At 37.4% G+C, this 14,942-nt stretch overlaps 1 protein-coding gene across 25 annotated transcripts in view; it reads left to right on the top strand.

Annotated features, from left to right (window-relative positions):
- The window catches only part of PTPRD (protein tyrosine phosphatase receptor type D), a 1,393,726-nt gene that overhangs the window by 1,178,450 nt on the left and 200,334 nt on the right, over nucleotides 1-14,942 (top strand). For 15 of the 25 annotated variants that reach the window (XM_036331134.1, XM_036331151.1, XM_036331138.1 and 12 more), the window contains 3 exons: nucleotides 11,910-12,098; nucleotides 13,342-13,350; nucleotides 14,070-14,087. In XM_036331134.1, coding sequence (XP_036187027.1) covers nucleotides 11,910-12,098; nucleotides 13,342-13,350; nucleotides 14,070-14,087 — 216 coding nt within the window. The remainder of the gene's footprint in view (nucleotides 1-11,909; nucleotides 12,099-13,341; nucleotides 13,351-14,069; nucleotides 14,088-14,942) is intronic. The other 10 variants (XM_036331158.1, XM_036331156.1, XM_036331154.1 and 7 more) reach the window with 1 other exon arrangement.

Here is a 14,942-nt window from a genome sequence, read left to right as displayed (position 1 = left end):
GCAGTCAATATAAAAAGTACCTGCTGGTACGCTGGGGAGAACGGTAGGCTATATTGGCTCTCTCTACTACTGAAGGCTGGATAACTTTTTCGCCTGTCAGGTTGCTGTCACTTTAAGAACTAGATTTATAACAGTATGTCAGTCTATTGCAACTAAATGTGCCAGGAGCCGGTCCATCCTTGCTGTTTCAAGGGACCTGGCATATATGGCATATTGTTCTTAATATGTTTGCTCACCTTCTTTGCACTACGTGTTTTAACCAAGGTCTCCTCTCTGAGAAAGGTTGTTTCCCCAGGTAGGGATTTTCCCCTGAAGTTAGGGAGGGAATAAAACCTCTTAACTAAGTGCCAGGCAGGTAATTAATCACTTTAACTACGAACAATCGTGCTTAAACTACATAATCTTTACTCCCTGGAATGGAGATAAGAAACGCCCTAACCTTTGAAATAGAGATTTATAGGATTGGAATCAACTGGTATAAATACAGATGTAAGAAGACAGACACAAGAGAGACAGAACCTAGGCACAGAACCTACACAGAACGTTCTCTAGAGACAGAAGAACTTCGCTGGAGAGAACATGCCAAAAGATCCTGGACAGAAACTGGCCTCAGAACCTAGAGACAGAACCTAGCGAGAGAACATGGCAAAAGATCCTGGACTGAACCTGACTACAGAAATTGGCAAGAGAACCTGACTAGAACCTGGTAACTGAACCTGGCTGGAGAACCTGGACAGAACCTGGCTGGAGAACCTAGCAAGGGAACATGGCTACAGAACCTGACTGGAGAACCTAGTAAGAGAACATGGACACAGAACCTGGCTGGAGATCCTAACCAGAACTTCTCTGGAGATCCAGACCAGAACTTGGCTGGAGATCCTGGCTGGAGATCCTGGCTAGGCTGCTGATCAACTGAACGCTGTCTCCATGTCATTCCTTCTTCGCCGACTCCGTCTACGCCTTTGGGAACCCCTGGACCTGCTGGGGTTGGACCCCGGCATAAATGAAAATGAACAAGTCTGGGTTGTTTTCCATATGTAAGAGGAAAGTTTATTGTATCACTTCTGAATACCTCGTTATTGGAAACCCGTATCTATTTAATTGGCAGGTAGCATATTAAAATGTGATAGCCACACGTTGTCTTTGAAGAGGTTCTTAATGGCACATCTTCATAGGAATACAGCTCAGATTATTCTCCTTTCATTAAGGAGGCCATGGACCGTGATGCTCTTCTGTGGCTAAGGGAAAACGTACTCTGGCATGTCAGCTATCTTCGGATTGCAGGAATTTGCTGCTGTTGGGGAAAATGGATACAAACCCATAGGCATCTTCATCTTTTTCTAGACTGGCGCCCAGGGAGCCCCGGGCACATCCACGGTCAGAGTGCTGAGCTCACACTGTTGCAGGCAGAGGCAGTCCTTTCCTGCCCTCACCCTGAGACGGAGCTCCTAAGGGAGCTTAATATTCCAGCTTAATATTCCAGCCGTTGCGCTGGTTTCTGAGGGTACTGGTGGGTCAGTAAGCATTTGGCATGTAGTTACTTTGGACTTGTCCCTGTGCTCCTCCCTGGGGTAGCTACACTGATGAGGCATAGACAGAGCCCGGTCTGCAGGGGCTCATGCCATCTGTTACGTAGGTACCTCAAATGCATGGCATTGTTCTCCAGGGGAAGGCATGACTGGAAATATATTACACAAATCTATCCCATGTCTTTAGGAAACCATCCCTGATGATAATCCTCCCTCACTCCCTATCCTCAGAATACTAGCAGACCCTATCAATGTGACCTTCAAGTTATTCACAACTCTCACAATGCATTTATATTTAAGTCATGGCCATGATATACACTTTAAATATCTTACTATTTTGTCAATTATATCTCAATAAAGCTGAAACTAAAAAATAGTCTCAACTCTCTCTACTTCTGCTCTTCTTCTCCACCACTTTCCTGGTGGAAGTTTACCCTGATTTTGTCACTGGCTATCACAGTCACCTCCTTTGGCCTCCCTTTATCCCCTCACCCCTACCCCAGTTTTCCCTGCCCCAATGTATTTTTCACACTAGTTGAAAGGGTGTTTTTCAAAATGGAACTTTGATAAGCAACATACCCCCCCTAATACACTTGTCTATAAGCACTTACCAGCCCACACATTTACCTCTACCTTTAAAAAGTTTCTTTACCTTCCTGTTGCTTTATGAAAAAGACCACAATTCTTTATGTAATCCTCTCAGGCTTTGCCTGAATTTTTTTTCTAATTTGCTGAGTTTAATATACTATTAAATAAAGTCAAGCTTTTAAAATCTTATGTGTAGGGGCCTGATACCTCTTTTAGCAGCAAAGGATAAGAGATTCATTCATGTAACTTTGAGTCCTGATTTCAGTCATTTTTGGTAGCATTTTTCCTACCTGGTTATTTTCTAGATGCCTGACATCCTGTTGAATAGCACATTAATATTTTGATATATTAAAACATACTGAATAAATTTCTACCCTATGTTTCCATTTAAATATGACATTTTTGCTACCATCCATGGTAGCATGAGTGTGTGTGGGGGGGAGGTTGGGGGTTAATGGGGGGGATGAGGACACATTTGTAATACCTTAACTAATAATAAAAAATAATAATAAAAAAATAAAAAATAAATAAAAAAATAAATATGACATTTTTTTAGTAAGCTTATATAAAGAGAAAGAAAAGTTCAAAAGTAAACAAATTATAGGTTTCTTTGAGTAGTTTTATAAATTGACTGCTTGTGACTCCAAATACTTTTAAGAAAAAGTCTCATACACTGACAAATATAAACAAGTTCCATTAGGTAATCTTTGGTGTTAAATTCAGGCACACTTTTGCCATATACATAGAAAATTATCTGTATTTAGAGGAAACTTACCTCCATAGATAATACATTATTGTATCATAAGATGGTCAAAGGCAAAACTACAAGATGCTCTTGTAGTTTTCATTATTTACAGTGAAACGATTTATATAATATTTGGTGTTTTCATTTGACATTTTCAATCTGGGGCATTTTCTCAGTCTTTTGTATTTATATATTATTGATTCCAGAGAGGAATGGAGAGGGAAAGATAGAAACATCAATGATGAGAATCATTGAACAGCTGCCCCCTGCACGCCCCCTACTGGAGATTAAACCCGGCCATATGCCCTTGACTGGAATCGAACCCGGGACCTTTCCTTGTCCTGTGCTGTAAGGAATCAGGCATTTCTCCAAGGATCTCTATTTCTTTTTACTAGAGAATCATATTTAGAAAACAGATCTGGATGTTAGGTATGGCCATTGATATCCTTTAGTGCCACTCTTGAGTCACAGAGCAGGGGAGATATTTTGGTAAGTTTTTATAAAGAGGGGGTGTCTGTGTGTGTGCATACTCATTTACAATTATATTCATTTCTATATCAATGTGTATATTTTTAAAACCAGGAGTTCATGCCAGTGCCTCTGATTCCAATTCACCATACAGTCCAGTCCAGTTTTCTGTTTCATATAACATTTGCTGGCTTACATTTTTATTTTTATTTATATTCAACACAACACAGTGAGGCAGCCAGGATGAATGTTATTCTTGGCCTTCTTTGATTTGAGCTCATTAGAATTCCCAACTTTTACAAAGCCAAAAATGATGGAAGCAGGAGCCAAACCCAGCTCTCTTTCTGTGTTTACTATTTCTAACTTTTTGTCTCTCTTTCTGAAAACACAGGAATTCAATTTTTGAACTTCAGCTTCGTTGTACGTTTTTGCTTTGATTTTTTCCTTTAAAAATTCACATTGTGATTTCAATATTAATGTAAAGTGATTAATTATCTTAATCTTCAAAATGAGGCGAAAGTTGGATGATGCACAAAGCATCATGACACGTGCTCTTTTATAAAAATAAATTAATAGAAAGAAATTAGATTTGTGGAAGTGGATGCTTATTGAATTTTATTATCTTAATGAGATTTGTGTTTCTGAGAAGGGGAAAAAAAAGCATAAACCTGGGTCCTAAATATTTACTTAAATATTCTAATATTAACAGTGTTTCTAGACAGGGGAGGATAATTCCGCCCCCCGGGAATTTATCTGACTTTGGATCACAAAGAGTGTGATCATTTGCCAAGGCTAAACACTGTTAACAAAGAGGTTTAACTGAGTTAATGCCATGTGAAATTGCAGCCACAGCATCCATACAAACGGTTATGAAATCTAACTGGATTTGTGTCCTGCCATGTAGACATGACTTCATGATTTGTAGCGCAATTGCACACATAGCTTCTAAACAAGTGTGCTTCGTTCTGTGCCAAGAGTGCCTCCTCAGCATGTGGAGGACATTTCCGAAACCGAAGCTTTTGCTCTGGATGCTCTGTGGGCATCTGGTTAGTGTGCTGAATATGTAGTGGCTGCTAATGAGGCTCCCATCAGCTTATCAGCCTCCAGTTTTCTATTCTGGCATGGCATAATTCTATGAGACGTCTTTGGAGCCTCCTGAACCCAGTAACTGCCCTTAAGAGATACCTAATAGCATTCCGAGATAAAAGCTCCTCTGATTGATTTATAGCCATATTAAGACAAGCATACCATCTGTACCTGATAACTTGCAAAGAGGATCCAGGCCTAAAAAGTCACTGCATCGTGTTCCTAATTACTTTTTTGGGCCAGATCTTATATTTATTAAGTATTCCATTTGAAATAGCATTTATTAACTGCCACTTTTCTCCTGCTTTGGATCATTTCTTTCTGACTTTGAGTAGCCTTTGGCTCATAATTAGAAACCACTTTATTTAAGTATATATTTTTTCCAGTTTTACTCATATGAATATCATTTTGATAATGGTCTGGAGCCCAATTTTGCCAGGAAATCACTGACTTAGCTTTTATTTCTTTTTATTTTTCTGTTTTCAGTCACTTTTTTAATTCACTTGAAGGAGCGTTGATTTTTGAATAATACAGTCATGATGTCAAAGCAGCACCAATTTTACCGTGCCACCATCTGGAATGGTGAAAATAAAAGCTTTATTTTCCTTAAGAAAAGAATAATACATACCTCCCTCCCCGTCACCCCTCTCCCTTCAGCAACTGTACTCTGGGAGGAAATGGTTCTTGTTTGTAGCCTGATAGTGTGGTTTATTCTGAAGGATAGTTAGCTTAAAAACTCATTTGCTCTTCAACAAAGTAGCAAATACTCCAACCAGCCTCTGAAATGCTGATCCGTCCCATCTCTTAGACAAGCCATTTGGGGTAGTCATTACAGGTCCTACCCCTGTGGGGCTTAAGGTCATAGAGTTAATATACTTAGTCTACTGAAGTCTAGTTCTCTGGTCTGTGTACTGATTTTAGTGTCTGCTCAAAAAAGCGCTGCCATTTTTAGCCCTTCCTAGAAACTAAATAGAAATTACAGAAGGTTAAAAATATAACCACAGTGCTGACTTTGAGCTTCCTAGGGAAATCATTTGATATTTAGCATCCTTTTCACATTCTTCCTTTTCATACATTTCTCATCCACATTTGATTGGCGAGCATACCTGGAAGAGTTTTGTCTCTACCTAGAACCAATGCTAAGCAAATGAGAGGCCAATCGATATGTACCAAATGGTGGACTTTTTACAACTGTTTCAAAATGATTATTATATCCATGGAGCCTGAGTCTCTAGTTCTTCCAACTTAACATCTAAAAAAAAAATTATTAAGTATTCAAATTATTTTTGTTGTGCCTTTTCCTTATGAGTTGACTTCCAATTATGAGTTTTATTTATTCACAGACAGTTACTGGAATAGAGAAAACATGATGAACGAAAAACACAAGTAATCTAGAGTTAAAGGCTTATTTTTATTTTTGCTGTATGTGTGACCTATAACGAGTAACTTAATTTTGCTGGGTCTCTGTCTTGTGTCTACAGACAGCCATGATTTCTACAGAAAAGGAGGTCACCCTTGCCTGTCTCAGGGAGCTCTCAGCAGGCCAAGTGGCTCAGTGTTTTCAGTCATTCACAGCAAAGCTTTTCTTTTCCCAAAACTTAGAGATATTTTTAAAGTTCACTTTTAAGAACATGTCACATGACAATATAGATGTGTATTATTTATGCTGTAGATTAATCAAAAAGCCCGAAATCTTGGTCAGAGAGAGAAGTGAGGGCTTTTGTGAGCTCTGAAGAGGTTACTTGATACGATATTGCCCTCTCAATTCACTTGCATATTTAGACAATTTTTTTTATTACATGCATAGAATATTTTCCATTTGCAGTTTATTGTTGCAGCTTTGTCATACCAAGCCTTAGAGTCATATGCATCCATTCTATTTAAATCCATTGTGGGAGCTTGGGTTAGAGTAAGATGGTATTTTACTAGATGTCAGGCAGTGGTAGGCACACTTAATTCATTGTCTCATTCACTCCTCCTGCCTGTGAGCTGGGTGCTATTCTTATTCACAAAGAATCTAATTATCCTTGAGATACAATTAATCCCAATATAAAGATCCTTCAGATTACTTCATATCCAATGGTGTTCCATTTCTGGCACAAAGGAGAGCTTTAATACATATCTATAGAATGAATGACAACATTTATTGACTATCCAGTAGATTTTTAGAACCAATAGTTTAAAGGCTCTTTTTTTTAATATAATGCAACTTTCATAAACATAAATCTATTTTATTGTTTGATTACTTTTACTAGTAGACCTACATATTTAAATTTTCCAGGATAATGTTTATTTTTTATTAGGTATAAAAACACACTGAATTTCTGTTGTATAGATTACTACTATTTCTCTAACAGGCAATAATTCATGCCTTCCAATATATTTAAAGGGTCCATCACTTTTATTTAATAAAATATTCTTCATATTATTATGTTAATGAAAAGTTCCTTTAGCCCCTCCATCCTTAAAAAAATAATAAGAAAAAAAACGTTTGTGCTTCTGTAAGATTATATAGTGAATACCTAAAGCTGTAAGATATCCAGCCACTGAGAAATCTTTGCTCTTGTCAGTGAAAGAAGACCCAGAGCATTTGCCTCAATATATGACTGTGTCATTCACTTGGGTTTTATTATTAGTTTGAACATCAAGAATTCCATTTCAGTTTTGGAAAGATGAGATAGCAGAGTATAGATCCATATTCTATTGTGTTCTTTTGAATTTCATTGTGCTTTCACATAAGGTTTTTGCGAGGTGGTTGCAGTTTTGACTTGGGAACTTACAACCACCACATAAGGGAAGCCTTCCTGTAAAATTAGGAAGACAGGAGCTGATTTGTGTTTCTAGTGCAGCAACTGCCCCAAATGACATATCTCAATTGATGAAACTTGTTGGCTAAATTAATTAAATTAAAATGCAGGATTATAAAAATAAAAACTCTCATTAACAACTATTTTTGAAAGTGTGTAAGTCTATTACTACTAGAAAGAGGTTATAAGATAGTTTTGCCCTTTTGAGTTGTATCAAATGGAAGAGGCCAAATTTATAGCCACAAAACAATTAAAGTGTGAATAACTGTTCAAATGAGGGGCAGGTAATAAACTCAGTAGGCTTTGGGACCAATCTGGTTGAATTCATTTGGTGTCCCAGCAAGATTAGGCTAGATGAACTGCTTGGGGCCACCTTAGAAGGAGGCTGTAGCCCTAGCTGGCAGTTTAGTTGTGGTTTCTTATCAAATGAGAGAGGTTCAGTGTTGGCAGAACTGGAGCGAAAGTGAAGGCATCATTAAAATTGTTTATGGATGAATAATGAAATTAGTTTACTGAGAAAATTGAGCAAAAGCTATTATTTGATCATTCAGATATCTAAAGCATGACTCCCTATAAAACAATTTCAGACTATGTCCCCATACTTTCCTTTCAAGCCCTTGGTAGATCAGGGATTATTAACAGAAGTTCTACAGCAATGGGATGTTAACTCTGGAAACCGCTGACATTCATTTTTCTCTCTCCTTAATGGAATTGTAAGTTTCATACCAGCATATTTCATTAAGACACCAAACAAGATTCAAAGAATGAGCTATATTTCCAGGCCTATTATAGCTGCCATTCCAAACAAAATATGTATGACTTCTACGATTCACTAAGCACAAGTGTGTAGTAATATGCCCTTTAATGGCCTCTCAAAATGACAGACCAAATGGCTTTGTGAAGGTCAAGTCTGATTTAAATTGTTGATGAATTAATAGCTAATTCTGCATGATTGAATATTAATATGGAACGGTGATAAGTAAGGCACTTTAAAGCTTAATGAGCACATTAATGAATAGGACAAAATGTTTTTCTACTCACCTCATGTACAAGTTTAAAGCTACTAACATATTGACAATGTGTTAATTTTTGATAGCTGCTTTTTTGCTGTAAAAGTTTATATGGTTGAGGTATAAAGGGTATTGATCCCCTCTCCCCCCAAGTTCCTGTTACCAGACATTTGATAAGCTGTCAAAATTGATGTTATCCAATGGCCTAGGCAGTTTTACATAAATCACTAATAAATGTAGAGGGTGAAAAAAAAACAAACAATTAACATCTTCTAAGCTACACCCACTGAGATAAGCATTCCAATTAGAAATTTCATTATTTCCACAGTTTGTTTTATGTTGAATACTGAGTTTTATTGCCAAATACCTGACAGTCAAATTGGAAACAAGCCACAACTGTCAACGTGTAACTGCTCTAGCTATTTGAATCTGTTACAAGTGTGGTGATGTTTCTCATGAAAATTTAATGAAGAAAATGCATTCAAAGAGATTCTGTGCAAAAGGGGGTGGCTAGAATTTAATTACCCTTATTAAAAATAAGAAAGCAGCCCTCTTTACATTCTCTGCCTGATTACTATGCAAGGAAGATTATCTTTGTTGTGCACTTGTGTATATGGAAAGGGGCTCTGGAGTGTTCTTTATGTGCCGAGAAGGGAAAGGAAGGGCATGCAATTGCATTAGCCTGCTTTCCATAGGGCAAAAGTCAATTTTGTCAGCTCTCCCCATGGTGAGGACTTCATTTCTTATAAACGGTTATTAATTCTAGATTTTTTTTTTCTAAGAGTCTTTAGTAAGTGGCTCGACTTACTTAAGTCTTTGACACTTGCCACTGATGGGCATGAATATTGGCTTGGTTCTTTAGAGAGATGAACTGGTAGAGAAGGAAGGACTAGGAGAGCCATGTAAATGCATGTCTGTGGAACTGCTAGTGAACCGCCAAGGGGAGGTAAGAGACCCCGGGAGATGGAGTCCCAGCCTGATTTCTGATTAACATAAGTTGGTTGTTTTAAATATGGAAAATAACAACAAAATGTCACCGTTTTCCTTAGAAACTCGTACGTGACTAAGGTAGTGGAGTTGACTTTGGAACACTTGAGGTAAATTATTTTTATCCTTTGAATCAGTTTGTCAATAACTGTGGAGTGAGATGCTTAATAGTATAATGAATGTGGTGCAACAGCTATTGATCTTTTTCTCCTTTCTTTTTTCTTCAAATAACAAAAGAACAATGCTAGAGATGTAAATGCATTGACAGAACCTTTAAAGCCATGAAGAATAGCCTGATGAAATAAGTGGAATAGGTTATTAAAATCAGCGTAGCCTAATTTGCAAAATGTTGTTTATGCGACATGTGAGTTTTAACATTCCCTTGGAACCCTGAAAAATCATCTCAAAATTCCATCTCTAACCACTGTTGCTGAAACTTGTTCACTGTAGACCTCTGCTTGGCTGACAATGTGTAAGCATTCAGAGAAACAGAATACATTACTGTTTCTTAAAAGAGCCCTGTCTTTCAGCCTAAGTAAAATGTAGCTCTTTGAAGTTAACTAATTATATATTTTTAGTCTCCAGCCCTAACTAGCTGATGAGATAGTAAATTATTCTCCAGGGAATTCATAGGTCAACTCGATTGCCTCAGCTACTTCTCTTGGTCTGTGGTAGATCTCCAGAGTCTACACGTTTTCCTACTAGACCCTCAGTTTTCTCCTACAATAACCTAGATTGGGTATTCAGGGCATCTTCTCTTTCTTGGGAGCTATATTCTTTGGTAGTGTTTTGACATTCGTTCACTATTCACCTTCAAAAATCTCTCTACTCCTTAACCATTTCTCTGACCAACTCTCTACCAGAAGTACTTCCCTATTACGTACAGTAAAAAATCCTCTTTTAATTGTGCAATGTATCCATACATGGACTTGAAAATACTGGAGCTTCTTCTAAAATCTGGCAATCTAGACTAACTTGATCAATACAAAGGAGACCCAGAATAACTCACTGTGTGAGGGGTAAACTGATGCTAGATAAAAAGCACAAGACAGACGTAGGTACTGACTTCTATGGAAGCTCTGACGCAGAAAAGATTAAATACATTTGGGAGAGTTTCAAAAGGATACGCGGGGGAAAAAGGAGACATATGTACTACTATTTATAATACCTTAAACAATAAATTTAACCAAAAAAGAAAGAAAGAAAAAAGGATCTGTAAAGGGGGATTTTGGCTGTGTGGCCTTCAGCAGACAGCATTTGTCTGGAAAATGGTGAAAACTTCAGTATAGGCATAAAAAAATGTCCTGTGTAGGAGATCATCCATGAGAGGCTGGGAAAAAGGGGGCCCAATTTAAAAGAACTTTGCTAGTCAGATTTAGGAGATTGAATTTACCCCAAAGGTATAGTGGGGTGATGGTGGAGAACACATAGATTTGACTGAACTTGGTGGGGGCCTCAAAATGGAGCCTTTTCCCTAGAAATTGTACCTCACTTAGACTTCGGCAAGACCCCAGGGTCATACCAGAAATTGTAGAAGGCACCTAAGGAGAAGCCCCATCTCATGATTTCTAATGTTCTGCTCACTGGTGTTTGTGCTTTTGAGTCATTTTGGAATTGGTGGCTCATGAAAATTCATCAGAAGTCATGAAGGAGTGTTGATTAAATTAGCACCAGGCTCAATCGGAAGTCAAAATGTTTCAAAGTGGTCTTTAAACAAACAGCCATGTTGTAATTTAGATAATTATCACCCATCTAGCTAAGCTCCCTTCCGTGTTGGAATAGAATGTATCTTATCTTTCTGATGCTGGCTGGAAGAGCTGGCAATGTAGGTTATGGATGTGGGCCATGGTTGTGGATTTCAGAGGATTTTATTTTCTCAAGATCTAAGATCTGGGACAATTTTGATGTGGGATATGGATAAGTGAACTCTGGATGAGTTGAAGATTCAAAATTTAGAAACTGCAACTTTTTAATGACCAAAAATGGCGCAGACCTTTCGAATGGAGAAAAGTATTTTCTTACACTAAGGTGTTGCTTTTGTTCTTTTCTTCTTTGGAAACAGAAACTCTCAAACTTTTTTTCTTTTTTCTGATGAACTGAAACTCCCTACAAAGGAATTCTTTTAAGTTGAACATCATGCTTGTGAAAAACATATATAGTTTTACTTAAAAGTTACAAAAACATTTATCAGATTTGAATATAGATAGTTTAGCCTAGATAATTTGCTTGCTTTTCAGGTACCTGCTCATCTGGCCCTGCTGGGTTTTTCCTCAAGAGAAGTTTCCTATCTTCATGCCTACACTTGTGATAATCCCATCTTTCTGGCCAACTCAACTCATTCCATTTCAGAGCATCCTCTTGGTGCTCAGTGACCTCCTCAGGCAGCCATTCTGCAATTACTTCTCCCTCTGAGCTCCTAGAAGCTTAGATGCATCGTTTTAACATGGTCTTTATCAAATGTGTCTGAGCTCTTTGCTAGGCAGTCGCCTCTTAATTTAGACTGTGTACTCTTCTGGCCAGGATCAACATTGTGCCTGTATCCTAATCTCATAAATGCCATGTTGCCTGGTGTGTGTTAGCTTCTCAGCAAATGCTGAATATGGTAAGGGGGGAGATTAATGGGCAATATCTCTTTAACCTTGGGCATCTGACTTACTAACCTAATGAAGTATCACCTTTTGTTTTGCAGAGGATCAAATTCCCAGGGGTTTTCCTACCATTGACATGGGCCCACAGTTGAAGGTGGTTGAGCGTACACGCACTGCCACCATGCTTTGTGCAGCCAGTGGGAATCCGGACCCGGAAATCACTTGGTTTAAAGATTTCTTACCTGTGGACACAAGCAACAACAATGGCCGTATTAAGCAGTTACGATCAGGTAGGGTCTTGTTACTGTTTCCACTAACTCCTAAAGATTTTTTTTTTCTTTTAGCTTTCTCTCTCTTTATTTTTAATTTAATTTATTTTTATTTTTTAGGTATTGATTTTTCTCCCTCTTCTCTTTCTCTGTTATTTAATGTGTTGTCCATGTTTGTGACGTCATAGCCCGTTTCAGAGTCTGCTTTCTCCTTCTCTCTGTGTGTTTTGCAGCTTCTGTTTAATCCACATTGCTCACTGCTGTGACTGTATTTTTGATATTTTTTTTTAATTTACTGCTATTCAGCAGTATTTGATGGATCCATTTTCTCTTTCTTTCTTCTTTCTCTGTTTTCTTTTGAAACAAATTTATTTCAACATTGGAATTCATTCAGAACTTGCAAGGAGTTCCAATGGTTATATCCATTAAAAAACAAAATGTTCATATGAAACACTAAAATGATTCAATTTTATTGAAGTGTGTTTTCTCTGTCGTCCCTACATTTGAACTCATCAAGAATACCAAAGTTTAGTAAGTTTGGTCACATCTTTCTTTTCACTAATACATAAAACACAGAAATGTTATATCATGAGTAACCAGATGTATTATTTTTTTAAAGTTTTAACAAAGAACCAATGAAAGGAGGGGATTTTTTATTAATGTTATCATTATTATATTCTCGTGAGTGAGCATATGTACACCTTAGCCACAGTAGTGTGCGCCCACACTGAACATTTTTGGAACCCTCCAGTGACTGGATCTACAGAAGTCTGCTCTGGATGTAGACTCCAGCTTTTGCTGCTTTCTCTCTCTCTCCCCGTTGCCCTTCCTCCCACCCCCATCTCAAGTTTATTCCTTTGTTCTATTTAGATTAAAAATAGAGATAATTCTAAACTTCTTTAAATTGTACAGCCTGTCCCTAGGTAATCTCGTAGGGACATTTACTAATAAGCTGTTTACTTGGACGTTGGTAGTAATATTGGTATAGAATTCTAAGTTGTGTGACTGCCTGTCTTCCCAGAATTCTCAGCTTTTGACCTGTCCTGTGATGTTAAAGCGTCTTGTTAACTGCCTCTCTTTGCTTGTTGTCAGCAGAATTGTGTAGATTAGCATTCTGTTATTGTAAATAAAGAATTAATTATTCACATGTAACATGGATGATTTAGTGTATAAAGCTTTAACTCTGAAAAAAATTGTACCAGATTATAAGGAATATAATAATATTTTTATGCTGTCTTTCTTCTCTCCGTATTTAAATCTCCAGAATCTATTGGTAAGTGCTTAGTTCTGAAGCGCACTTCACCCCCACTAATTTCCATATTCAGACTATGATTATTATTATTATTATTAATAATAAAATGCATGGCATGCATTTTACTAACTGTCAGTGTAGACACCAGATCTCCCTAGTGGCGTGCACACACACACACACATCCACAGCACTGTTTTCGTAAGGACACTATGTAAAAAAACAAAATAGTACACAAGTTATAATATCACACAAATGTAGCATAGTAAGTAGAGTAAGATAGCCAATCAAGTGTTTGTTTCTAGTTAGTCTGTAGTATTTCCTATGACAGTATATATATATGCATTTCTATATATATACTTAAATAGATTAGCCAGTATTTTCTAAATTGTCTTTAAAAAATATTATTGAGTCCGTTTATTTTTTTTTCTAAGAATATGAGGCATATAAGATCAATTCTGACCCTATACGTCCCCAGACCTAAGTACTCAGTTGCTTCTCTGAGAAAGGCAATGCTGCCTATTGTGGTCTTGGCCCTCTGTGGTATAATGCAACTTGCTTTTATGATCTAATAATACTATCTCATATATTCCTGTTTTACCAGTATAGTAATTCAAGTTTCTTTTAAGACCTTATATAATTCTGTAAATCTAATTTAATTCTTCTCCCCAGCCCTAGCCTCCTCCTTCTCGTACTAATGCTTCTTCTTTCTAATCTTATTTGCATTCATATTATCCACCCAGGTGGTACACCAATAAGAGGTAAGAGTGCTGAACTAACGTTCACAGAATGATCTTACTCATTCTTCCTGTCCTCTCATCACTGTCATCTTTGTCCTGTTTTCAGAATCATTCCAATAATGTCCATCAACTTTATTATTATTTTTTTCCTTTGTACTGTTTGGTTATGATCGGTGACTCTCATATTGTGAATTTTCCTTTCCTTTTTCTTTTTCTCTTTGTTTTGTTCATTTCTTTCTTTATGAAAATAATGATTTCAGTTGTGATATGCTTCAAAGAAAGCATATCCAGGTCTTTAGACCACAGACCAGTCACAGCGTACCATCTGTCCCTCTTTTTTTCCTTTTCTTCTTCCTTTTTCCTTTTTGTTCTTCTTTTTCTTCTTTTTCCTTTTTTTTTTTTTTTTTTTTTTTTGTCCAACCGGAGAAAAAAAAAGATCATTTTTTTCTTCCTTAGCTGTTCTTGTTCTGGACCAAAGCCGAGGTGGTCTGGAGAACAGTGGCAGACATGCAGAAGACAGCCCGGAACGTCTGCTTTTTGTCTTTATCTTTCAAAAGGTTTTTGCTTTTGTTCTTCGGTTCTTTTTTCTCTTACTGTCTTAAAAGTCAAAGAATGACTCCCCTTTCCGCCCGATCCCACTCGCCTCCAACCTGACAGCGATGCTTTTTTCCCCCCACTTCTTTTTTTCTTGGATTACTCGCCTCTGGATTTTTGGATCTTCTGTCCTTCAGGCTATGGAAACCAAAGGTGCTCAGTATTCTTGGTGGTATGTTGTATTGCTGCTTTTTCCTACTTTGACTCTGTGCATTTCTTTTCTAATTCTTGTTTTGTATTTTTCTTGGGGTTTTGTGACACCACACTACTAATCCCACTGGT

The sequence above is a fragment of the Myotis myotis genome, unplaced genomic scaffold, assembly GCF_014108235.1.
Source record: "Myotis myotis isolate mMyoMyo1 unplaced genomic scaffold, mMyoMyo1.p scaffold_m19_p_12, whole genome shotgun sequence".
NCBI classification, from domain to species: Eukaryota; Metazoa; Chordata; class Mammalia; order Chiroptera; family Vespertilionidae; genus Myotis; species Myotis myotis.
The sequence above is the reverse complement of the archived record's forward strand: the minus strand, read 5'-3'. Positions and strand labels throughout refer to the sequence as shown.